Source organism: Pelophylax lessonae, assembly GCF_965119305.1.
Source record: "Pelophylax lessonae genome assembly, chromosome: 4".
NCBI classification, from domain to species: Eukaryota; Metazoa; Chordata; class Amphibia; order Anura; family Ranidae; genus Pelophylax; species Pelophylax lessonae.
Window position 1 is genome coordinate 282,547,665 of NC_138771.1, and position 27,035 is coordinate 282,574,699.

The window sequence follows — 27,035 nt, forward strand, 5'->3', positions numbered from 1 at the left end:
CATTTCTGTACGCTGCCTCATTCCTCTGCTATCGCATGAGTCATTTTCCTCATGTTTTCCAGACACCAAGAGAAAAATGGTGACAGGGAGGGGGCTCTAGCTGATTCACAGCCTCAGCTCTTTTCCTGTGTGCTGTATGAGGGGGAAAGTGTGTCCCTTCCCTCCAATAAGCTCTGAGAGCTCTGCACCCCCTGCTTTTCAGAGCTTAGACATTCTGTGTAAATTCTGCACTTTGAATGGATGTAAGGAAAAGAAGGCTGTAGATAAACAGGTATAATTGTTGTAGTAGGATTTGTTTTATCTCTGTGTATCACCTGAGCCCAGTCAATTCACTGGGTATATGTAAAGCCCCGTACACACGTAGCGATTGTCGGCCGTAAATATTCGGCCACCGACCGATCGGCCGATTGTCGGCTTGTTAGTATGATGTTTCTGACAACCGACTGCGACTTTTCGGCCGAACAGAATCTGGTGTGCAGGCATTAAAATTTTTGTTGGCCAACACCAGAACGGCCGATTGTTCGCCAGTCAGTACAGAATTTGGCCGACAAACAGCAGATGAGCAAGACTGGGCATGCTCAGAGAAGAAAAAACACACGGAAAGTTAACCATCACATGACATCACTTCTGCAGTCGGCTGTTGTTGGCCGACAAAATTCGTGTGCAGTCTTTAGCACTTTTCAACCGACAGGACAGCACCGGACAAAAGACGGCCGACATTCGGTACGTGTGTACGGGGCTTAAGGGTTTACAACCACTTTAACAAGATGTTAGCGGTTCCTGTGGAAGATAATACTGTCTGCAAGGACCCGTTGGAGAAGAGTTTGTAAGCCTGCTTTAGGGCTTTGTTCTACTTGGCAGGTTCCACCATGCAGCCTGCATTTGCATCCATGGCCGTCTGTCAGAACCTGTTTGTCAGGACTAAGGACATGGCTCCATTTTAGGGGACCTGTTCATTCACCACCACCTGAATTTTGCCTGTGCCCTTAAGCTAGTAGATGGCTGGCAGATTTATACTGTATAATAGCCCAACTCCAAAGGCGTATACTAATACCCAAAAAAGTGTCACTGCAGCCTTCGATAAAAATTATACCCCAACACAAACAACTAAATATTAAAAATAATTGTGAAAAAAGAATAAATACCAAAGTGTTGAGTGTGAACAGTGTCAGTTCATCATAAGCAGTCCCAAACATACACTATATTGTCAAAAGTATTAGGACACCTGCCTTTACACGCACATTAACTTTTTAATGGCATCCCAGTCTTAGTCTGTAGGGTTCAATATTGAGTTGGCCCAGCCTTTTCAGTTATAACAGCTTCAACTCTTCTGGGAAGGCTGTCCACAAGGTTTAGTAGTGTGTCTATGGGAATGTTTGACCATTCTTCCAGAAGTGCATTTGTGAGGTTAGGCAATGATTTTCGATGAGAAGGCCTGGCTAGCAGCGTCTGCTCTAATTCATCCCAAAGGTGTTCTATAGGTTTGAGGTCAGGCCAGTCAACTTCCTCCACCATGTCTTTATGGACTGTGCTTTGTGCACTGGTGCGCAGTCATGTTGGAACAGGAAGAGGGCATCCTCAAACTGTTCCCACAAAGTTGCGAGCATGAAATTGTCCAAAATGTCTTGGTATGCTGATGCCTTAAGAGTTCTCTTCACTGGAACTAAGGGGCCAGGCAACCCACCCAAGAATCCACCAGGGTTCACAGTCAGCCCCCTTTTTTAAGAAGTGGGGGTGCACCTTCATGCAGAAGGCTTAGCTGGTCTTATACTTTGAGCCCTTTGGGCTTCCTGGGAGTCTGAGGGGCTGTATGCCCCTACTGCAAAAGTAGATAAAGGAGAAGGGTTGAATTTCCTCAATAATTGCACTAAAAACGAATCATCAGGGTCTCACTGCTAGGGTTAATACTGTACCAGCACATTAGATGTACCAACTTCCCCAATATGAGGGGTGGGGCTCCTCTCTATTTCACATGAACAGGTCAGCAGCAGGAGAAAATGTATAGGAAAAGCCTAGAAGTAGTTAAAAATTGTGAAAAGGGAATAAAGCAACCAGCAGTCTCCCCTTGAAAAACTTTACCAATCAGAAAAAATTGATAGGCAATAGACAATAGTTAACCACTTGCCGACCACCGCAAGTACATATAATGCGGCGGTCAGCCCCTCACAGGAAAAGTGGCGTACCGGTAAGTCACTAGCCTGTGAGGCTCTGGGGAGCGAGCGAGAGCGCGCGCGCCGCCGGGGCGCGCTCCCGCGCAGACACGGACCTCCCCGCGCGTGTGAGCGGCAGACCCGATGTCCACCGCTCACTCACGATCGTCCGTGACAGCGGGAGAAAGGCAGGCGGCTAGTGTAAACAAGCTGCCTGTCATTCTCCCCTGTGTAGGAACAGTGATCATACGGTTCTACTATGTAGGACCGTTGATCATTGTTCCTACACCTCAAGCCACAGCCAATCACAGTTAGAATCACGCCCCTAGGGACACACACAGCCCCTCCCTCTCAAATAAAGTTAACCCCTTCACTACTAGTGTCATTTTACAGTAACAGTGCATATGTATAGCACTGATTACTGCAGTAATGTCACTGATAACCCTAAAAGTGTCAAAAATGTCAGTCAAGGGTCCGATCTGTCCGCCGCAATGTCGCATTACCGCAAAAAAATCGCAGACCGACGCCATTACGCGTTAAAAAAAAACAACAAAAATGACAAAAATCTTTCCCTTTGTTAGTAAACGCGATAACTTTTGCGCAAACCAATTAAAATACGCTTTTTGCGATTTTTTTTTTTTTACCAAACATATGTAGCATAAAACAAATTGGCCTAAAATGTTAAATTTTGATTTTTACATTTTTTTCTTTGGGAATTTCATATAAAAAAATGTGAAAAATATTGCTATTTTTGCAAAATTGTCGCTCTTTTTTTGTTTATAGCGCATGATCAAAAAATCGCACAGGTGATCAAATACCACCAAAAGAAAGCTCTGTTTGTGGGGAAAAAAAGGACGTCAAATTTGTTTAGGTACAGCGTTGCACGACTGCGCAATTGTCCGTTAAAATCACGCAGTGCCGAATTGCAAAATAGGCCCTGGTCAGGAAGGGGGTAAAATCTTTCGGGGCTTAAGTGGTTAAGACTGACAATGTTGTCATACATAAAATGCATGCCCAGATACATATAACCACATCTAGGTCAACACACTGTAATACCACATAAATCAAGGGTCACAATTATAACAGCTCATTGGTAAAGGGCAGAGTATATGGGATCTGAAGAAGTCCCAGGTAACCACCGTGGTGTCTGCGCCTAGTGGCTGTACAGCTCACAGTGGATGTCTGGGCTTTCTATTTCCCCAAGTGGACCAAATGAGCTGAACAAGAAATGTTAGGTCACCATATGAACTAAAGTTCCTACAGATGTCAGATGGCGTGCTTGGAATCTGTGAGCTGCAGCTGGAATGGACTGGATCTGTACGTTCTTTACTTAGAGCAATTCAATAGTTCAAGTATCCGTTGAATGTGAGTGATGATTTCAGTTTAACCTATGACAGTCTGTGCTGTGCATATAGATACATGCAATTCCTGGTTGAATAAGGAAAATCCTGTGTTACTGTTTCCCAGCAGCAGTAGATGTGGAAGTGGGAGCCTCAAGTCAATGTGGTAGCCTTGATATCCAGATCACTAGGTGTTATTGCTGATAGTTGGTAGCATGAGGCAATACCTGGACCCTATAGAGGTTGCACAGGCAGTCCAACTCCTCCAGGATAGCACAACAAAACTGGCTGTATCCAAAATGTTAACTGTCTCTCCCAGCAGAGTCTCAAGAGCATGGAGGGAGTTCCAGGAGACAGGCAGTTGCACTAGGAGAGCTGGACAGGCTGTAGAATGTCCCTAACCCTTCAGCGGGACCGGTGTCTGCTCCTTTGTGCACGGAGCACCGTGATGAGCACTGCCAGAGCCCTAAACAAATACCTCCAGCAGGCCACTGGTGTGAAATGTCTGACCAATAAATGTATTTTCTTGGGAGAGTGCATGTGATCATCACAGGGCCAATCAGCACTCTGCAGAAAGAGGGTCAGGGGTCCTGCAGCCTCATAGGACAATTAGGGAAGAATGAAAACTCCTTCTACAAGCTTTAATCAGACACTGATAGAAGTCACAAGACTGCTCTAACTGCTGATAAGAAAAGGTATTTAGCAGTTTATATTCACTAAAACTACTGAATTTCCATGTTTTATGGGAGACCAGATATCGTAAATGCAGGGTCCTGGTTTTAGTAACACTTTAACCCAGGCACCCAGAACGTATCTAAAAAATAGTGTCAAAAAGTCAGATTACTATGTAATACTTATTGCTGGGGCCACTACCAGGGGATTTTTCTGGCACACTAAGAAGACATGCTCTCGTCAATATTTAATGGTAAATCCACATAAGGACAGTACTGGCTTTCATCTGGATGTTAAGTATTAACACAGGCATTATTTTTCCCCATCTGCTACAAGAATGGCATCTGCTTTCTCTGTTGTATATTATACTAGACATGAGTGACTGAATGTAACTGCAACTGCTCTTCCATGCTGTTCTCTAGGGTCTGATGAGGTACTTGAACGAGAGAGAATACACAACCTGATGACAGAAGTAGTGGATCTGCAAACACACATAAAGACTTCAGATCTGGAGAAACAGCACTTGAAGGTAAAAATAGACCTTAGATGAGAGAAAGGAAGGAAACTAAAATTAGTTTCATCTAAATGTTAAAATAGAAGTGTGGAAATTCTAGGCTCCCGCTCTACAGACAAGATTATTCTTATCCTACTGATCCTCAGCTGTAATTGGTAGGGGCCATTTACATGATCAACAACTACCTCATCTTCCTCTCATCAGAACAGGTCAATTAGTGGGCTTAGTTCTGCTTTAAGGGCTTGTTTACACCATGCTTGCATCTGAATCGCACGGTTTGTTCCTGTGCAAATAAAATTGCATGCAAATTGCACTCCATTTTACGATCAAAAAAGTTAATACCCCAAACGCAGGTCACAAATGCAGTGCGTTTGCCTGCATCTTACTTTTGTACCCTGCGATCCGGGTTACAGTACATTTTAAAAAGTAGTGCATGCACTACTTTTGGTGTGTTGCGATTTCAGCCCATTTAAAATGAATGGACTGAAATCGCACCACACAGATCCACATGTAAAATGCACACATGCAGGCATGTTGTGAACTGGCCCTTATGGCAGAAAAAGCCTGCTTCATGGCTACAGCAAGTGGTTTAGTTTAAACTAACAAGGGATTGTTCAGTAGCCTGAATGGCGACTTAAGGTGGCAGTGCATGTTAGTTCACAGGAGTGTTGGAGTGTCATTTAGAATGAATGGCACCACAATTCACCAATACATTTAATGTGCTTTGGCATGCAATACCACAAATAGATGGTGTGAAAGGGCTCTTACTGAATTGATAGTTTTTATTTTTTTGTTCTACTGTATAGGCTTAATTGCCATATCCTAATTGTACACACAAGGAAAGTTTTGTCTTGGATGAACGAGAAGGATTTGTGGCTTTTTTTTTTTTTTTTTTTTTTCAACAAGATTAGGTATGCAAGTATTGGACTCTGTATCTATTGTTATAAAGAATATATGCACTTCAAAGTAGGTCATGTCTGTTCTTCCCACAATGCATTATGGGAGAATGAGATTCATTGTTGGAAATCATTTTTTCTTTAAATGAGGTGGCGAAAAAGTAGGAAAGGAATGTGTGTCAGAATGGTATTTGGGTATCGTTTTATGTACATGCAAGGCTATTACACGCTCCACCAAAAATTTAATTAATCTTGAGTGAAGTGCTTCATCAGGTACTATATATATATTAGCAGCAATTATAGAGCATCTCTTTAATTTATTTTTGTTTTGTTTCAGGAAGAGATCAAAAAGTTGAAAAATGAGCTTGATCATTTTGACCCTTCATTTTTTGAAGAGATTGAAGATCTGAAGTATAATTACAATGAAGAGGTTAAAAAGAATATACTGCTGGAGGAAAAGCTTAAAGCTCTTTCAGAGCAGTTTGGGGTTCATGTAGACATTCCAGCTAATGTGGATTGCTGAGGACCGCAACTTCCAGGAGGAATGTAACCTGCATGTACATCAAATGTAATGTTACAGAAAACACCTTTAATACACACCAACTTTTAATAGGTTAAAGAGCAATACAAGATTTGTCAAGCATATGTTGTGTGTGCATACAAGGCTGCCTCCCATTTAGGGCAGAATCTTCAGTAGATGTGTGCTTTTGCCACCCTTGAACTTCCAATCCTGGACAGCGGACTATATACCAAAATTCTAGACTATTTTACTACTTACCAACAAACAGCATAAATTTAAATGTGTGTATACACAAAACTACTGGTTGAAGGGAACACTTCTATGCCCTAAAACTGGCCAAAGATGGATAGAAATTCAAGCCAAAATGTCCATAACATTTTGTCTGCTTTGGATTTGTAATGGTGGTAAATAACACTGTTGAGTCATGGATAGAGGTCTAAATATTTCAAACAAAAAAAAAATGTTGCATTGCTTAATTTATAACCGTTTAAAGCCTAGGTTGTAGCTTTAAGCAGCATCTACTACTGTAATGAGCACTTACTTTTTTTACTGAAGAAAATCTCACTGTGTCAGGATTTTGTATTAGATAGCTTTAATTTATACGTATCTGTACATATAATATATTGAAGGTTTCTTTTAGATGAGTTTGTATAGAGAAGAATTTGTAAATGCTTTTTGTACTTTAAAAGAATAAAATAAATCATTTCACAGAAATGATTTAATGCATTATTTTCAATCTTTGCGTCTTGTTTAGCACTACAACTGTTCAAGGTTTTATATCACTTATGTGACCCTTAGCAGATCCTCCACAATGACCTACTTGATTAGAAATAAAGTACTCTGCTCCCGAACATCTGTCAGAAAAGGAGTTTATTTATCAGACAAGTTACATGAGCAAGGTAAAGAGGAGGCAAGGAGTATTCAGTTATTTATGAAGTGCGTCAGGTCTAAGGCTTTGTATCAGTCACTGATGAAGAGCAGCATGAACCCTAGGGTCTAGTTCCTTAAGAATGCTAACATGTCTGCCTCTGTGAATTAGGTATATTCCTTAGTGTAATCATTTAGCTACTAAAGACGCTTCTCCCTATATTTTCATGGGGGTTTCTCTCATGAGAATCATTATCTCCAGGGCTAATTTCTGGTCCAGATGGTTTCAGGTCTCCTGGTTCTGACCCAGTTGGACAGCACCTAGGTACTGTTGTGTTTTCACTACTGAGAAGGAATGGGAGCTCTTCCTGCACTTTAGGATACGATTCTCCCTCTCACCTGCACTAATTCCTTTAAAGGCAATCCGTTGGAAACTGGTAGCCTCTGAACATTTAGGAGAGGTTCACGCATCTAGGTGCATCTCAGACCTTGCAGGTAAAAGGTCAGAGCCAGTCCCCATAGCTCCCTGGATTGTCAGCTGGCAGAGCACACTAGTCTGCTATGAGTATTTGGTTTGACTACCCTTTGGCTTCAAATTAGCATCAATTTTTCTAGGTACGCATAGTGCTTGTGCACACAGTTTTGAAGGAATGTTGCAGGTAAGTTGTTCCAAACATCTTGAAGAACCACAGATCTTCTGTGGATGTAGGCTGCCTCAAATCCTTCTTTCTCTTCATGTAATCCTAGACAGACTATGTAGAGATCAGGGCTCTGTGGGGGGGGGATCAAACCATGACTTTCAGAACGCTTTGATCTTTACGCTGAAGATAGTTCCTAAAGTGGAACTTCAGTCAGAAAATTAATTTCTGTAAGATCACTCAGGCTAGTCTCTCTTGCAGGTATAGAGCCATGTAAAACATTAAAAATAAGTGAGTATATACTGCATGAAATCTAGTAATACACTGTCTCTCCCTGTTCTACACATGCTCAGTTGCTCTCTATTTGTAGAGGCCGATCTGCTGACATCCTTAAAGCGGAGTTCCACCCTCAAAATCAACTTTTCACCATCCGCTTTCTTTAATGAAAAAGAATTGGATAATTTACATTTTTGTTTCACTTACCTTCCTTCCTCTGCAGACACAGCGCACGACATCACTTCCTGTTTGCATTGACTCCTGGGAGATGAGTGCCATCACTCCCAGGAGTCACTGCACCTGCACCAGCCCTGCTTGTCACTTCCAGTGCAGGCACGTCAATCCCTGCTGAACCCGGCTTCAGCTGCCCACACCTGAGATGACAGCGCTGGACAAGACATTTTTAAAAGGTAAGTGAAACAGGGGACAGTTCAGAGGCTATCGTTGCTTAAATGCACTAGCCCTGCCTGTCCCAGGGGGTATTTTTATCTTAAAAAAAAAAACTTTGGGGTGTAACTCTGCTTTAAAGCAGAATTAAGGCAAAGCAAGGAAGCTGCTTATGCTTGATCTGCAACTGCCATGGTGATGCACATGTGATTAATGAGGACACCTGCCATTTGATAGTTTGGTTGAGAGAATCAAACATGTGGCAGTTAGAAATCCTGGCATTCCAGGAATGTAAATATTTTTTTGAAACTGTTAAAATTGATGGGTTTAGTTCTGCTTTATGATTTACTGCAGTTCAGGGCTCTAGACTTAAGCAAAATGGCAGCCTCTGGGAAGAACACACTGAAGCAATGCTGGAGCCAGTTTACAGCACAAACTAAATTCGATAGCATAATTATTAATGTGGAATGTATGTTTCTTGCTAAAGAATATTTTATCAAGTTATGGGTGAAGTTCCACCTTCATGGACATTAGCTGTATGCCTGGGGTCATTGTCCTGCTGCAAAATGCATGTGGGGCTGATGGATAAGAATCTCCCTATATTTATCAGCATTGAGGACACCATTGACTGAGCAATGTTGAGGACAGTAGACGCAGCGGTCGGCCAAGGAAACAATGCAGCAGATGACAGACACATCATACTTACTTCCCTTAGACGTGGAAAGATATCCAGCAGTGCCATCGGCACAGAACTATCAGAAAGCAGTGGGGTCTAGGTTCACCCATCTACTGTCCAGAAGTGGTCTTCTTGGAAGAATTGCAGCCAAAAAAAAAAATCATACCTCCAACGTGGAAACAAGGCTAAGCAAAGCAACTATACATGAAAAGCCATTTGTTCGCAGAAAGGCTGGGGAAAGGTACAAGTGTCTGCAGTCAACAGTGACGCATGGTGGAGGTTACTTGCAAGTTTGGAGCTGCATTTCTGAAAATGGAGTTGGAGATTTGGTCAGGATCAATGGTGTCCTCAATGCTGAGAAATACAAGCAGATACATAAGCATCATGCCATACGATCAGGAAGGCGTGTGATTGGCCCCACATTTATTTGGAAGCAGGACAATCACCCCCAAACATGCAGCCAATGTCATTAAGGACCATGTTCAGCGTAAAGAACAAGGAGTCCTGGAAGTGATGGTTTGGCCCCCACAGAACCCTGATCTCAACATCAAGCCTTTCTGGGATTACATGAAGCAACATTAGGATTTGAGGCAGCCCACATCCTTATTAAACCTGTGGTTAGTTCCCCAAAATGTATGGAATAATTTACCTGCCTATATTCCTTAAAAACTATGTGTACCTAAAAGAATCAAATGCTTTTTGAAGGCAAAAGGGTAGTCACACCAAATATGGATTTGATTTGCGCTTCTGTTCCTTTACTTTCTATTTTGTTGACTGATAAAGATTTAACTATAAACACTTCTATTTCTGAAAGCATTCATAATTTACAGCATTTTTTCATAGCTGCCTAAAACATTTGCACAGTAGTGTATGGCTAAATCCAAGAAGTTTCCCAGTTATTAGATGTGGTGGCTGCATTAGTGTCTTTTTTTTGTCAGTCAAGTACATTCTCCTTCAAGTACAAAAAGTTCTGTCACTTCTGCCAGATATTTAGTGCTTGTAACTTCTTGTGTTCTGAATTGAAATCTCAGTTTTACCAACCTTCCCAGTTCTCTTCTATGAACTGCATAACCCCCCATGTAATGGAAATTAAAGGGCAGAAGTGTTCGATTAAATCGTGAGAGTAGCCTAGAATGACAACACAGATGCTTTATAGATACAGTAAGCATTGTCACCCGAAGACAGGACATGGCAATGTTTACCAGGTGAAAAGAAAGAAAAACAAATGCAGCCATTAAGGAGTGGTAAGCTTTAATAGATTACATACTCAAACAGACCATCCCCATAAATATACAGCTTAAAAAATATAAATATTAATCACAGGTCCTGGGCAAATGTCAAATTAACTACACTGCTCAAAAAAATTAAAGGAACACTTTGAAAATACATCAGATCTCAATGGGAAAAAAATATGTTAGATATCTATACTGATATGGACTGGGAAATGTGTTAGGAACGAAAGGATGCCTCATTGTGTGATTGAAATTAAAACGATCAACCTACAGAGGGCTAAATTCAAAAGACACCCCGAAAATCAAAGTGAAAAATGATGCAGCAGACTAGTCCATTTTTCTGAAATTTCATTACAGCAACTCAAAATGGTACTCAGTTTGTATGGCGCACGCCCCCCCATCCTCTTGTATGCATGTCTGGCAACATCAGGGCATGCATACAAGCACGTGGGGGCCATTTAATAGTATTGATTCGTTCATCCTTCAGGAACTGGCTGCATATTCTCGCCACAAGGCCAGGCATTGTCATGCAACAGGAGGAACCCAGGACCCACTGCACCAGCCTAGAGTCTGACAATGGGTCCAATAATTTCATCCTGATACCCAATGGCATTCAGGGTGCCATTGGCTAGAAAAAAATAAAAATGTCAGCGGCCTCCACCTGTAAAACCATTCTTCTTTTGGAGGTTGCCTCACTGTTGCCCATCTAGTGCACCTGTTTATTTCATTAATTAACACCAAAGCAGCTGAAACTGATTAACAACCCCCTCTGCTACTAAACTGACCAGATCAATATTCCAGGAATTTCATTGATTTGATGAGATACTCTGGATTTAAAAAAAAAAAAAGTTGCTTTATTTTTTTTTTTGAGCAGTGTACATTTCCAGGCTGATGCAAAAAAAATGTAGTTTAATTATTCTAACCAGTAACAGTTTAGTATACCTTATATTTAACTTCCAAAAAGGCAGCTTTGTTGACAAGTGGCCATCCAGCTTTTAGCACATAATATAGTGTGTTCAAAATGTACATATTTACAAAACTCATACTAAAGCAAGTCTGGTCCAGCTTGAATACTCAGTCCAATAAAACATCTTTTAAGCTGTCGTACTGCAGAGCATCTATTTTTGCAAATTGTGTTAAACAGTGGGAAGCCTCTTCATATTTACACAAATTCATTCGGATGAAAACAGGTTTTGAATTCAGGCATGTATCCTTAAGTGGCCAAGATAATCCAAGATGATGGCGATGAAGCTAAAAGATAAAAAGAGTACACTCCTGTCATAACGGTTAAATTGGAGCCCCCCAATCATGAAGGAGACTACCTGTATAGAAGCTTCTATTTTATATAGTCTGTTGATTCATGCCACAACCAACAATCAGCCAGTTTTATATCCTCTAGACATCACATACTGTTCCTCCCTAATTCCAAGACTGGGTTGGGTATTAATGGCTCTGCCCACTGCAGCCACTATGATTTGCCCCTACTTCCAGCTATATCCAAAGCTGTAAACCGTATCAGATTTATACAAAGCCTGTGCCGAGAAACTGCTAATGTTTCCTATCCTTTCTGAAAATGCTAATTGCCTAGCTGACATGTTGATAGCATTAATAAATTATGCAACGCACACCTGGAATAAGTCTGCAAATCAGAAGTTTTGACTTCACTCTGATTTCCCAAGATTGTTCTCAGTCAGTGAAACCAAAAGCCGCATTTCTTTCTCATGCATTGAGAGACAAAGTTTTTTACTAGGGTCTTCAGAGAATGGGTTCTTTTTTTGGATTTCTCTCATTGACTTAAAATTAACCACTTAAGCCCCGGAAGATTTTACCCCCTTCCTGACCAGGGGGTATTTTGCGATTCGGCACTGCGTGATTTTAACGGACAATTGCGCGGTCGTGCGACGCTGTACCTAAACGAATTTGGCGTCCTTTTTTCCCCACAAACAGAGCTTTCTTTTGGTGGTATTTGATCACCTGTGCGATTTTTTGATCACGCGCTATAAACAAAATTAGAGCGTCAATTTTGCAAAAATAGCAATATTTTTCACATTTTTTTTATATGAAATTCCCCCCCCAAAAAAATGTAAAAATCTAAATTTTTTAACATTTTCGGCCAATTTGTTTTATGCTACCTATGTTTGGTAAAAAAAATTGCAAAAAGCGTATTTTGATTGGTTTGCGCAAAAGTTATCGCGTTTACTAACAAAGGGAAAGATTTTGTCATTTTTGTTGTTTTTTTTTTAACGCGTAATGGCGGCGATCTGCGATTTGTTTTGCGGTACTGCGGCGGACAGATCGGACCCTTGACTGACATTTTTGACACTTTTGGGGTTACCAGTGACATTTCTACAGTAATCAGTGCTTTACATATGCACTGTTACTGTAAAAATACACTGGTAGTGAAGGGGTTAACTTTATTTGAGAGGGAGGGGCTGTGTGTGTCCCTAGGGGCGTGCTTTCTACTGTGATTGGCTGTGGCTTCAGATGTATGAAGAGTGATCGACGGTTCTACATAGTAGAACCGTATGATCATCCTTCATACACCGGGGAGAATGACAGGCGGTTTGTTTACACAAGCCGTCTGACTTTCTCCCTCTCCCCCGCCGATCGTCGAGTGACCGGCGGACATCGGGTCCGCTGGTCACACGCGCGGGGGGTGCGTGACCGAGCGGGGGCGCGCGCTCGCTCCCTAGACCCTCACAGGCTAGCGACGTAGACCTACGTCGCTTTGCCTGTGAGGGCTGACTGCCGACGTAGATCTGGTAGGACTGGTCATATCCTATTTCTTTAACAAGGGATGTTTAAATGCCTTGTAATAGGAATAAATGTGATAAGAATTTTTTTTTTTTTTTTTTTTAAACCTCCCCATCCTCTCATGCTCACACGCAGAAGCAAATGCATACATAAGTCACACCCACATATGTACACAAGTCACACCCACATATGTAAACAACGTTCAAACCACGCGTGCTGTATCGCAGTAAACGTTCGAGCGAGAGCAATAATTCTAGTGCAAGACCTCCTCTAACTCTAAACTGGTAACCTCTAAACATTTTTTAAAGTGTAGACTATGGAGATTGTAAACACCAAAGTATGGCACCATTCCAGGAATGCACACAATTTTAAAAGCATGACATCTTTCACATTATACAACAATTGGGCTAATTTTAGTATTTTTTTTTTTTTTTTAATTCACAAGAGTTTTTTTTCCCCAAAAAATCGTGTTTGAAAAATTGCTGCACAAATACCGTGTGACATAAAAAAATTGCAATGACCACCATTCTGTTCCCTAGGTCTCTGTTAAAAAATGTACACACACAGGTCCATAAATATTGGGACATCGACAATTCTAATCTTTTTGGCTCTATAATGGATTTGAAATGAAAACAAGATGTGATTTAACTGCAGACTTTCCGCTGTAATTTGAGGGTATTTACATCAAAATCAGGTAAAGGTGTAGGAATTACAACAGTTTGTTTATGTGCCTCCCACTTTTTAAAGGACCAAAAGTAATGCGACAATTGGCTGCTCAGCTATTTCATGGCCAGGTGTGTGTGTGTGTGTGTGTGTGTATTATTCCCTCATTATCCCATTTACAAGGAGCAGATAAAAGCTCCAGAGTTTATTTCAAGTGTACTATTTGCATTTGGAATCTGTTGCTGTCAACTCTCAATATGAGATCCAAAGAGCTCAGTGAAGCAAGCCCTCATTAGGCTGAAAAAAAACAAAACAAGCCCATCAGAGAGATAGCAAAAATATTGGGTGTGGCCAAGCAAAAATATTGGGTGTGGCCAAATCAACAGTTTGGAACATCCTTAAAAAGAAAGAACGCACCGGTGAGCTCAGCAACAACAAAAGACCCGGAAGACCACGGAAAACTGTGGTGGATGACCAAAGAATTCTTTCCCTGGTGAAAAAAACACCCTTCACAACAGTTGGCCAGATTAAGAACACTCTCCAGGAGGTAGGTGTATGTGTGTCAAGTCAATAATCAAGAGAAGACTTCACCAGAGTGAATACAGAGGGTTCACCACAAGATGTAAAACCATTGGTGAGCCTCAAACAGGAAGGCCAGATTAGAGTTTGCCAAACAACATCTAGAAAAGCCTTCAGTTCTGGAACAACATCCTATGGACAGATGAGACCAAGATCAACTTGTACCAGAGTGATGGCAAGAGAAGAGTATGGAGAAGGAAAGGAACTGCTCATGATCCAAAGCATACCACCTCATCAGTGAAGCATGGTGGTGGTAGTGTCATGGAGTGGGCATGTATGGCTGCCAATGGAACTGGTTCTCTTGTATTTATTGAATGATGTGACTGCTGACAAAATCAGCAGGATGAATTCTGAAGTGTTTCGGGCAATATCTGCTCATATTCAGCCAAATGCTTCAGAACTCATTGGACGGCGCTTCACAGTGCAGATGGACAATGACCTGAAGCATACTGCTAAAGCAACCAAAGAGTTTAAGGGAGAGTAGTGGAATGTTATGCAATGGCCAAGTCAATCACCTGACCTGAATCCGATTGAGCATGCATTTCACATGCTGAAGACAAAACTGAAGGGAAAATGCCCCAAGAACAAGCAGGAACTGAAGACAGTTGCAGTAGAGGCCTGGCAGAGCATCACCAGGAATGAAACCCAGCATCTGGTGATGTCTATGCGTTCCAGACTTCAGGCTGTAATTGACTGCAAAGGATTTGCAAGCAACCAAGTATTAAAAAGTGAAAGTTTGATTTATGATTGTTAATCCGTCCCATTGCTTTTGGTCCCTTAAAAAGTCTGAGGCACATATACAAACTGTTGTAATTCCTACACCGTTCACCTGATTTGGATGTAAATACCCTCAAATTAAAGCTGAAAGTCTGCAGTTAAAGCACATCTTGTTGGTTTCATTTCAAATCCATTGTGGTGGAGTATAGAGCCAAAAAGATTAGAATTGTGTCGATGTCCCAATATTTATGGACTTGACTGTATATTTGGTGGTTGAGTCATTTTCAAGAAAAAAACTCAATAATTTACATGTAGCAGAGGAATGCCAGAATTTGCTCAGTATGGAAGCGGTTAAATGAGGCTGTGCCAAGCGTTGCAGTAACCATCTCTGACAAGACTGTTTTTGAGGCATCACAGTCTATTGCCTTGATCTCAGACTTACAAGAGGTTGTTTCAGGTCTTAATAATGCAGTATGCCCTACCATGGAATATTAGCCTTAGCACCTTTCACTACATTTGCTAACCAATATATCTTTTTGAACCGCAAGCACCCTGAAAAGCCCTAGACTCCACCGGAATGTGTGGTGGAACTGTTTATTTTCAGAGGGAATTTGTGGTTACCCACTGAGAATCTGCCAGTGATCCACCTTAACAGGGAAACCACTAGCCCTTTAGGTGGTGTATTTTTGCTGCTGCCCACCTCACAGTTGGCCTGCTTTTTGACCTCCTACTAGTCTCTGAATTCTTGTGCCCCTCAATGGATGAGAATGAAAATAGGATTTCTGTACTCACTGGAAAATCCTTTTCTTTGAGTCTTTTTAGGGAGCTTGACATAAATCTACCAACAAAGTTGCTGAGCCTCTATTTAAGCCTCATGTCAGCCCACAGGTTGCATTCAATTATTTTTTTTGGTTTTAGAAAACTATGAAGAAGTCTGATGTGCACACTTGTTCTGAGTATTAAAGTCATATCCCAACTTTATAATTAGAAGAAGGCAACCGCACACCAACTTGAGAGCGATAGTAAATGATAAAAACCTTTTATTGAAAATCCATAAAATCCAAAAACAACAAACCAGGGACAGGAGGGCAAAAAACAGTTGACGCTTTTCACAAAACTATGTTCGCTTAGTCATATCCCAACTTGTCATGGACACTGGTATTTTAACCACTTCACGCCCACACTACAGCCGAAAGACGGCTACAGCGCGGGCCTAAAATGCCAGGACGACGTACCTGGACGCCTTCCTGTTCTCATGCTTCTTGGGGTTCCTTGGGACTCAGCTGAGCACAGATCAGAGATCCAAGGGCTTTACCACGTGATCAGCTATCAGCCAATAACAGCAGATCAGGTGATGTGAAACAGAAGCCGGTCATCGCCTTTTTTTCCCCTTACACTGACAGCGCAAGGAGAAAAAAAAAAAAATAAGCCGATTACCAGCTTCTGTAAGAGGGACATCAGTCCCCACCAGTGCTGCTAACCAATGCCCTTCAATACTGCTAATTAGTGCTCACCAATGAAGGAGAAATATTACCTGCTAGGAAAATTTTATAACAAACTATGAACAGTTGTTTTTTTCTTCAAAATTGTGCATTTTTTTTGCTCGTTTGGCAAAAGAAAAAAAAAAAAAAAAAACCCAGTGGTGATTAAATACCACCAAAAGAAAGCTCTATTTGTGTGAAAAAGAAAAAAGGATAAAAAATAAAAAATTCATATGGTTATAGTGCAGCATAGCCCTTAAAATTTCCACTCGTCTGCTTGCATTTGAGGAGTGGAAATTAGGGGAGGGCGAGTGTAGAGCAGGGGCGGACTGGGCTGACAGTTTTCTGGCTGATCGCTTTTGACAGAAGCGGTGCGACAATCAGATCAGCCCCGTGGGGGGCTCTGATGTCCTGTAAAAAAAAAAAAAAAAAAAGGCTGCACCGCTTCTGCCACAAGAAATTAGCCAGGAAACAGTCAGGATGATCTGGTGGCCGGATCACACAGAGCTGGAATCTCCCGCTGTTACAGAGCTGTTAATTTAAAAGCTGTGTCACAGCGGGAGATCCCCGCTCTGTGTGATCCAGCTGCCAGATCATCCCGGCTGCACTGATGGCCATGTTTAGGTGCGGGGCAGGGTAGGGGTTGGGTGGAGCAACTGGTGGGGAGTAACTCTTAAGGGCTGGCTAGAGCCCTGGAGTAGCATGACCTCGCAATTGTCATTCAAAGTGTGACAACACTGAAAGCTGAAAATTGGCCTGACCAGGAAGGGGGTATATGTGTCCAGTAAGCAAATTGTTACAATATACTGAATTATGACCTCTACGTAAAGCATACTGTTTAGTAGCCATTTAAACAGATACTATCATATTTACATAAAATAGTCACAGATCAATTTAGCCTGTTGTAGTCCAATAACAATTAAGCTGGCCATACGTTATAAAAAATTTTCTTATTCAATTTCCTTTAGATTTACCTTCCACTATGTGTGCCAGGGCCTGACTGATTACATACAAATTAAAAATATTTGGGTTTGACCAAATTCTAAGGTTTTCGTAAATCTAAAGGAAATTTTTTGAATGCATGACCAGCCTTAGGATCACATTTTATAACCACCAGCTGCTCCACTCTAATGCTGATCAAACACAGCAGTGCAAAAAGTTCGAAAATCCTAGTATTAGTAGTTGAAGAAGAAATACACCAGAAGTCTTACTAAAATTTGTATCAAGTGTTTTCATTTCTCAATAATTCACCAAGTGTACCTTTATTAAAGATCCATCTTTGCAGTGCCATACAATTCCTTCAACTTTTCCCTCGTGACAATGATTAAACCAGGAAATTAGACTATTATGATTCAGGGCTGGAAGATTCTTAATGAGAAATGTGCCATGAGGGACAAGGAAATGAATTGGATTCTTCTTATTGCCAATACCTGAATGAATGACATATATATCATCATCATAACATATCATTTGCGTGTAAACTATATTTTATACAACCATATGACACTTCATGTAGTACATATGAATGTACTGTAAAAACAGTTCGGTCTATACAGGGAGCAAATATAAAGTCAATATTCTAGCCAGATTTCATGAACAGGAAAAATATCAATGCCACATACCTTTTATTTATTTTATTTTTATTTTTATTTTATTTATAAAAAATGACATGAAGCTATCTTAACTCCTAAGCAGAGATATCATATACCTTTGCATTTCCTGTACACCTGGGCAGAAAAATTCATGTCTACTCTATAGGTTTTCCATGACTTGAGCTTCACATTGCAAAGTACTGAGCCAATTTACTGTCCTTCAGACTTTAGGTGGTCCAGACGGTGGTCATTGGGAGTAGAAAAGGTCCCGACTATCTTTGATATAAACAATGAGGCACAATTCTTCCCAATGACACCAGTCAGTGGAATTGTGCCCCATCATTGTTGTCATAGGGCTCCATTGTTGGTGTCATTGGGAGAAATTGTGTCCCATAGTTGGTGTCATTGGGAGGAATTGTGCCCCTTTATTGGTGTCAATAGAGGGAATTATGCCCCATTGTTGGTATTATTGAATGAAATAGTGCCCCAAGAACCAAATAAAAGCAAGCAGGCTGCAATTTGGAGACCACTGATCAAGATCTTAACAGACATGGCAATACAAATTGGCATGATCTTTCACCTAGGTCATATTTTTGTGAGAGGTTCAATTCTACGAATGTCAATAGCAAAACAATTTAAATACATACTTAAACCATTTACTGTATACAGTGCCTTGAAAAAAAAAAAAAAATTCATACCCCTTGAAATTTTCCACATTTTGTCATGTTACAACCAAATATGTAAATGTATTTTGTTTGGATTTCATGTGATAGACCAACACAAAGTGGCACATAATTGTGAAGTGGAAGGAAAATGATAAATGGTTTTCAAAATTTTACACAGACAAATTTGTGAAAAGTGTGACGTGCATTTGTTTTCAGCCCCCGAGACAATACTGTAGAACCACTTTTCGCTGCAATTACAGCTGCAAGTCTTTTTGGGGTGTCTCTACCAGCTTTGCACATCTAGAGAGTGACATTTTTGCCCATTCTTCTTTGCAAAATAGCTCAAGCTCTGTCAGATTGGATGCAGTGTGTCTGAAAATAATTTTCAAGTCTTCCCACAGATTTGCAATTGAATTTAGGTCTGGACTGGGACCGGGCCATTCTAACACGTGAATATGCTTTGATCTAAAGCATTCCATTGTAGCTCTGGCTGTACATTTAGGGCCGTTGTCCTGCTTGAAGGTGAACCTCTGCCCCAGTGTTAAGTCTTTTGCAGACTAACAGGTTTTCTTCCAAGATTGCCCTGTATTTGGCTCCATCCATCTTCCAATCAACTCTGACCAGCTTCCCTGTCCCTGCTGAAGAAAAGAATCCTGACAACATGCAGCCACCACGTTTCACAGTGGGGTCAGTGTGTTCAGGGTGATGTGCAGTATTGGTTTTCCGCCATGCATAGCATTTTGCTTTTAGGCCAAAAAGTTCAATTTTGGTTTCATCTGACTAAAGCACCTTCTTCTATACGTTTGCTGTGTCCCCCCACATGGCTTCTCACAAACAGCAAACAGGACTTATGGCTTTCTTTCAACAATGGCTTTCTTCTTGCCACTCTATTTACTTTTTAGGTGATTCCTGAAGGCAACTGGTTCCATTAGATTTTAGTATCAGAGTAACGGGCTGAATACAAAAAGCATGCCACACTCATATTTGTAAAATAAATTGAAAACCCTTTATCATTTTCCTTCCCCTTCACAGTTATGTGACACTTTGTGTTAGTCTATTACATAAAATCCCAATAAAATAAATTAACATTTTTGGTTGTAACATGACAATGTGGAAAATTTCAAGGGGTATGAATACTTTTTCAAGGCACTGTATGCTTGATGTACTACTCATACAAAAAATAAATTAGCCCATTGAATGGGGACTATAACTAAACTATGATTTTATTGCATAAAATGTAAGTGTATAAAAAAAATAAATACATATGAAAACAATTTTCTAAACACAGAGAACAGGTTGTGACAGTGAGGTCTAATGAATCCCAAACTGTAGAGAAAAAGAGAGAATGTGATAAGTCACAGACCAGCTTGAAGCACCTTTGAAGGCAGATCCACTTAGAAGGAATGCAGCAGTGCCAAACCTGCATTTAGCAAAGTCATCAAAAAGTTCCTAAGGCCCCTTTCACACAGGCGGACCGTTCAGATCCGCCTGTCCGTTTTTTTGGCGGATCTGAACGGTCCCCCCATGCATTCCTATGGGGCATCGGATGTCAGCGGAGACATGTCCGCTGACATCCGACCCGATCCGATCCGTCAAATCTGGACGGATGGAAACCCTATTTTCCATCCGTCCAGCGGATCGGATGGGATCGGGTGAGAACGGACTGACGGTCCGTTGACATCCGATCTCCCCCATAGAGCTGCATGGGGAACTGTCAGCTGTGTCTCCGCACACAGCGCGGAGACACAGCTGTCCTGCTGCTGCTCAGCGGGGGATCGGCGGCTCGATCCCCCGCTGAGAAAAACGGACTCCGTCCAACGGACGGAGTGTGTGAAAGGGGCCTAAAGCAGCCTGAGTGCAATTAGCAATTAAAAACACACAGTCTAGAGAAAGAAAGTTTTAAGGACTTACACCATCTGTTTTTTTTTTTTTTTTTTTATAACCACCATAGCCAATTTCTGTAATGGAGCCACCTTTATAAAAAGCAGTTACGTTGATTTATGGGAAATTGCCAGTCAGACACCAAAACGCACCTATATTATAAGGTCCAGAAGGCAGATGGGACACACTCACCCTCCTAAAGAGAGACATTTATATATCATATTTGGTATCTACAAATTGTAGGTTCATTCTGTGAAGAAATCGCAGTATATTGGTTGTTGACTACCCTCTCCAGGGACCAGAAATCGTTGCATTTAGAGCTCTGGATCTCTTGTTCATAATGTGAACTATGAAGGTGTAATGTTTAGGAGCCAGGGATTGGGAAAATTCCCAGTTAGGCTTACCGGTAACATTATTTCTGGTAATCTTCCAGGATGGCACACCCCAGAGATGATTGACTCTTCCCTAACAGGAAACACAATTGAACAAGCAGTAAAAAACCCTCCCACCCCCCTCGTCCATCAGTTGAGATTGAAGTAGACTGCCTCCGCCAGTGCACGAGGGGAAAGAAATTACACCATAACCAACAAGTCAAGGGAAGTAGGCCTGCTGCCTGGAAGATTCCCAGAAAGAACGTTACCAGTAGGTCTAACTGGGAATTTTCTCAAGATATTTTCCAGGACGTAACACACCTAAGAGGAAAATTGAGTAATCCAGGCCTACCTCAGGGTGGGACCACTGCCTGTAAGACCTTCCTCCCTAATGCCAGGTCCTGCTGCTAGTGTACCTTCACTCTAACACCTGATGAAGGTATCTTGGCTGGACCATGTGGCTGATCTGCTCCACCGATGACCCTGCCTTTTGATAGGAAATAAAATCTAAACTGAGGGAATGTGTGAGGGCTTTTTCACTGCTTGTTAAATTGTGTTTAAGGAGGAAGATGACTTGGGAAATATAAAATTATACAGTGTGAGCAAATTTGGTTCTGCCCTGAATCAAAGACCAGGTATTTTTCACTTTTAGTACTTATAAGTAAAAAAAAAAAAAAAAAAAACAATATTTAAAACTACAAATAGGCATTTTTTTTATATATATAAAATACTTGCCATATGGGTTTCCATTTACATTGGTTCCTACGAGTTCCAGAGTTTGTTCAAGAAGGTCTGTCAAGTGAGCAAGACAGATTTCCAAAGATTCTGGGTCCTCCAACCGTGGTTTTAGTACTAAAGCAACACTTAATGTGTAATTTACAGCACTTGAATGCCAGCAGTACTGCTTATTGCCAGTCTCCACAGGCACCCAACCTACAAAAACACACAACAGTACAAATTATAATCATTTTGAAATAAAATGGGTTTTCATAGCTAATCTGCATGAGTGTTGCTAGACCTGGGCACATGTCTCGCCTAATGTACCAACCATGACCACTGCCATCCAGATTATCTGACTGGCTGACGTTGTTTGGGGCAGACCCAGCCCTGTGTTGAAAGGAGGAAAGCAGCCTTAAACAGGGCATATCTGAGAGCCCTTTCTGCTGCTTTTCCTCAGAACAGGAGTTTGGGCATGAGGAACTAAAAAGGCAGAATGGACAGCCAGTCATAGCACCAGAGAGGTAGTTTATGGCTAGTGTGTTTTCGAAGTGTCTTATGGGGTACTGCTGTGCTAAAATTCATCATTGGTAATGTTGTACTCTGGGTTGTATATACTTCTAACCCCTGCATCTTATACATTACAAACTCCAGACTCCTGCATTCTGTTTAGAACAGACTGACCCTTGTATTCATTTATGCAAGGGATTTTTTTTTTTTTTTCCTATTAAAAAGCATCTTTGAACGGAGGTTTGGGTGCATATGTAAAACTGTGCTTGTGGAACAGTAATTAAGGTGTACGTAAAAAGGCAAAACTTTTTTTTTTTCAATTTTTTTCAATTAACAGTTGGGAAGGATTAAAACCACACTTAGGTAATTTTGTTAGTGTCGGTGTGAGATTTCTCTTTATTTCCGGTCATCGAGACAAGCAATTGGAGGAAATCTCTCCAAAGTGAACACAATTCCCAATGCAAGTAAAGAAAAAGTTTGCTTTATAATTTGTTTTGTGACCCACAGGATGTGTGGTCACAGGAAATCTTGCAAAATGCAGTGCATTTTTAAAGCACACCAAAAAGGCGCATTAACAATTCAGCCTGAAAGATTTTCCTTCACAATGCAATCTGATGACCACTCATCTTCTGTCTATAACAAAAGGTCCTGACAAATACAGCCAGCAATAAGAACCTAAAAGATGGTCTAACCTTTGACCATTCCATAAAAAAAAAAAAAAAAAACACTATACCTTTAAAAGAGAATTTTGTTGGGCAAAAGCACTGTAGCATGTGTGAGGAGTATATGAATCAATTAGGATCTGGTTCTGTAAGTATTTCCTGTTCAGCCAACTCAGCCACATCTACTTATTGCAAACCTCCCCCCATTCCTCTTCTTTCAGTGCTTTGACATCTGCAATCTTCCTAGTCCTTCCTAGTCCCTCCATTGCCCACTGTTTCACCTTTTCCCCATCTTCTGTGTTCAGTAGTCCTTAACTGTCTAATTGGTTGAGCTGATGTAACTCCTGCACATGCGCTCAGGTATTCATCTATGCAGTCACCCTGACCTGGTATGTGCACAATTTATAAAAAACTGCTAGCAGGAAAGCATAAAGACGTTATGACAAAAGAGACAGAGGGGTGGATTTACTAAAACTGGAGAGTGCAAAATCTGGTGCAGCTGTGCATGGTAGCCAATCAGCTTCTAACTTCAGGTTGTTAAATTATACTTTGACAAGAAACCTGGAAGCGGATTGGTTTCCATGCAGAGCTGCACCAGATTCTGCACTCTCCATTTTAAGTAAATCAACCATAACTACTTTGTGGGTTTAGTGCTGCTTTAATCACTTTGCCACCCAGGTGTCGCCCTACACATCCTGGATTTGAAGTGGTTGCAGTAACAGCCAAGAGCTTGTTTCTATCTCTGTCAGCAGGCACAGGGTTATTTTCATAAAAAGGAGTTCGGGCAGCTATAGAGTCACCCAATCCCCTTCACCCACTTAAAGTGGTTGTAAACTCACCTTTATAACTTTTACCTATAGGCAAGCCTTTAATATGTTTTACCTATAGGTACTGCAAATATCTCCTAAACTTGCATCGTTTAGGAGATATTTATATTGCATGCAGCCGATGACATCACCAGCACATGCTCTCTGAAGAAACAGCCGCCCGTGCCGTTTCTTCTTAGCCCTCTGCCATGACCGGTGGCATGCGGCCGGGAGTGACGTCACACGGCTCCGGCCAGTAATACAGCAGGAGTCAGCAGACCAGGAAGGAAGACTGGCGAAGATGGATGCGGCTGCCAGCGGGGACAACGCGGGCTTCATTTGCAGGTGTCACATAACGTACTAGTATGCAATGCATACTAGCATACTATGCATTTAAAAAGTATGTATACAATTAACGCAATTCCCCTAGATTAGTCTACGTTGTGTCTAATCAATGTGGCTTAAACATTAAATCCTAATACTGATATCTGTTTTTATGTGAAAATTAAAAATTTTAATTTAATAATTATAAGTGCTAGTGCATGTGCAAACTGTGCGAATATATCCTCAATACCAGTGCTATAAATATGTATTGTCTATTTATGGGAAAAATATATTAATGCCCCGATAAATCTATAATTTTAAAATTGTGCTAGTGCAAAAAAAATTTAACAAAAAAGTGCTAGTGCAATTGAAAAAATAAAGCATATGAATATTTAAAACTTCAATTAATCAACAGAGATATCAAAAATGTATACAAGTTATCTAGTGAAAAATAGATAATTCCATAAAAAATTACTCAAATGATATACAGTGCCTTGCGAAAGTATTCGGCCCCCTTGAACTTTGACCTTTTGCCACATTTCAAAGATCTAAAACTGTAATTTTTTGTGAAGAATCAACAAGTGGGACACAATCATGAAGTGGAACGAAATTTATTGGATATTTCAAACTTTAACAAATAAAAAACTGAAAAATTGGGCGTGCAAAATTATTCAGCCCCCTTAAGTTAATACTTTGTAGCGCCATCTTTTGCTGCGATTACAGCTGTAAGTCGCTAGAGGTATGTCTATCAGTTTTGCACATCGAGAGTGAAATTTTTGCCCATTCCTCCTTGCAAAACAGCTCGAGCTCAGTGAGGTTGGATGGAGAGCGTTTGTGAACAGCAGTTTTCAGTTCTTTCCACAGATTCTCGATTGGATTCAGGTCTGGACTTTGACTTGGCCATTCTAACACCTGGATATGTTTATTTGTGAACCATTCCATTGTAGATTTTGCTTTATGTTTTGGATCATTGTCTTGTTGGAAGACAAATCTCCATCCTAGTCTCAGGTCTTTTGCAGACTCCATCAGGTTTTCTTCCAGAATGGTCCTGTATTTGGCTCCATCCATCTTCCCATCAATTTTAACCATCTTCCCTGTCCCTGCTGAAGAAAAGCAGGCCCAAACAATGATGCTGCCACCACGTTTGACAGTGGGGATGGAGTGTTCAGGGTGATAAGCTGTGTTGCTTTTACGCCAAACATAACATTTTGCATTGTTGCCAAAAAGTTCCATTTTGGTTGCATCTGACCAGAGCACATTCTTCCACGTTTGGCGTGTCTCCCAGGTGGCTTGGGGCAAACTTAAATAAACGACACTTTTTATGGATATCTTTAAGAAATGGCTTTCTTCTTGCCACTCTGCCATAAAGGCCAGATTTGTGCAGTATTCGACTGATTGTTGTCCTATGGACAGAGTCTCCCACCTCAGCTGTAGATCTCTGCAGTTCATCCAAAGTGATCATGGGCCTCTTGGCTGCATCTCTGATCAGTCTTCTCCTTGTATGAGCTGAAAGTTTAGAGGGACAGCCAGGTCTTCGTAGATTTGCAGTAGTCTGATACTCCTTCCATCTCAATATTATCGCTTGCACAGTGCTCCTTGGGATGTTTAAAGCTTAGGAAATCTTTTTGTATCCAAATCCGGCTTTAAACTTCTCCACAACAGTATCTCGGACCTGCCTGGTGTGTTCCTTGTTCTTCATGATGCTCTCTGCGCTTTAAACGGACCTCTGAGACTATCACAGTGCAGGTGCATTTATACGGAGACTTGATTACACACAGATGGATTCTATTTATCATCATTAGTCATTTAGGTCAACATTGGATCATTCAGAGATCCTCACTGAACTTCTGGAGAGAGTTTGCTGCACTGAAAGTAAAGGGGCTGAATAATTTTGCACGCCCAATTTTTCAGTTTTTTATTTGTTAACAAAGTTTGAAATATCCAATAAATTTCGTTCCACTTCATGATTGTGTCCCACTTGTTGATTCTTCACAAAATTTACAGTTTATATCTTTATGTTTGAAGCCTGAAATGTGGCAAAATGTTGCAAAGTTCAGTGGGGCCAAATACTTTCGCAAGGCAATCTATATAAATTATTTAGTAAAAAAAATAAAATAAAATCAATATAAATAATAAGTCCATCAGATGAATCCAAAAAATCTTCCCGTGATAAAGTGCTGCTTAATCACAAACGAAGTGATAACGGTGTTCACACGTGAAGATCCTCTCACCCACAGTGCTATAATGGTCTGTACAGATCAAACTCGCCAGAAGCTTTGCTGGTAAGATTATACTTGCTTGTTGGCTTGTTTATAAACTCCCACAGCAAACAGCCAGACACCTTCTCCTTGAAAATACACTTGGATGGATCAGTTTATACTTGCTTGTTGGCTGGTTTATAATCTTACCAGCAAAGCTTCTGGAGAGTTTGATCTGTACAGACCATTATAGCACTGTGGGTGAGCGGATCTTCACGTGTGAACATCGTGATCACTTCGTTTGTGATTAAGCAGCACTTTGCACTTTATCACTGGAAGATTTTTTGGAGTCGTTAAAAGGACTTATTTATAATATTGATTTTTTTTTTTTTTTTTTTTTTTTACTGATATCATTTGAGTCATTTTTATTGAATTATCTATGTTTCACTAGATAACATACATTTTTGATATATCTCTGTTGATTAATTGCAGTTTTAAATATTTATTCATATGCTTTTTTCAATTGCACTAGCACTTTTTTGTTAAATATTTATTGCACTAGCACAATTTATAGTACTGCTATTGAGGATATATTCACACAGTTTGCACATGTACTAGCACTTATAATTATTACATTTTAATTTTCACATAAAAACAGATATCAATATTAGGATTTAATATTTAAACCACATTGATTAGACACAACGGAGACTAATCTAGGGGAATTGCGCTAATTATATACATCCTTTTTACTGCACACATAGCACCAGCTATGGTTGATTGGTTGCATTTCCGACAGGTTATTCTCATTTTTGTAAATACTGTTTCCCAAGGAACTCCTAGGCGCTAGTTTCCCTTACTATTTTACATTATGCATTTACTTTGCAGGGGGGAAAAAGAAAAAAAAAAAAAAAAAGAAGAAGATTTTACCCCCATAATGACCAGGC

General features: G+C 40.7%; 2 protein-coding genes across 3 annotated transcripts in view; one reads left to right on the top strand and one right to left on the bottom strand.

The window, feature by feature from the left end:
- The window catches only part of CEP290 (centrosomal protein 290), a 255,158-nt gene extending 249,053 nt beyond the window's left edge, over positions 1-6,105 (top strand). The window contains exons 52-53 of the mRNA XM_082255322.1: positions 4,585-4,691; positions 5,910-6,105. Coding sequence (XP_082111448.1) covers positions 4,585-4,691; positions 5,910-6,095 — 293 coding nt within the window. The 3' untranslated portion in view covers positions 6,096-6,105. The remainder of the gene's footprint in view (positions 1-4,584; positions 4,692-5,909) is intronic.
- A 5,043-nt stretch (positions 6,106-11,148) lies between these two features.
- RLIG1 (RNA 5'-phosphate and 3'-OH ligase 1) overlaps positions 11,149-27,035 on the bottom strand; it is a 40,671-nt gene continuing 24,784 nt past the window's right edge. For both annotated transcript variants that reach the window (XM_082256880.1, XM_082256879.1), the window contains exons 5-7: positions 21,607-21,804; positions 17,623-17,792; positions 11,149-11,419 (exon numbers count right to left, since the gene is read on the bottom strand). In XM_082256880.1, coding sequence (XP_082113006.1) covers positions 11,243-11,419; positions 17,623-17,792; positions 21,607-21,804 — 545 coding nt within the window. In that variant the 3' untranslated portion in view covers positions 11,149-11,242. The remainder of the gene's footprint in view (positions 11,420-17,622; positions 17,793-21,606; positions 21,805-27,035) is intronic.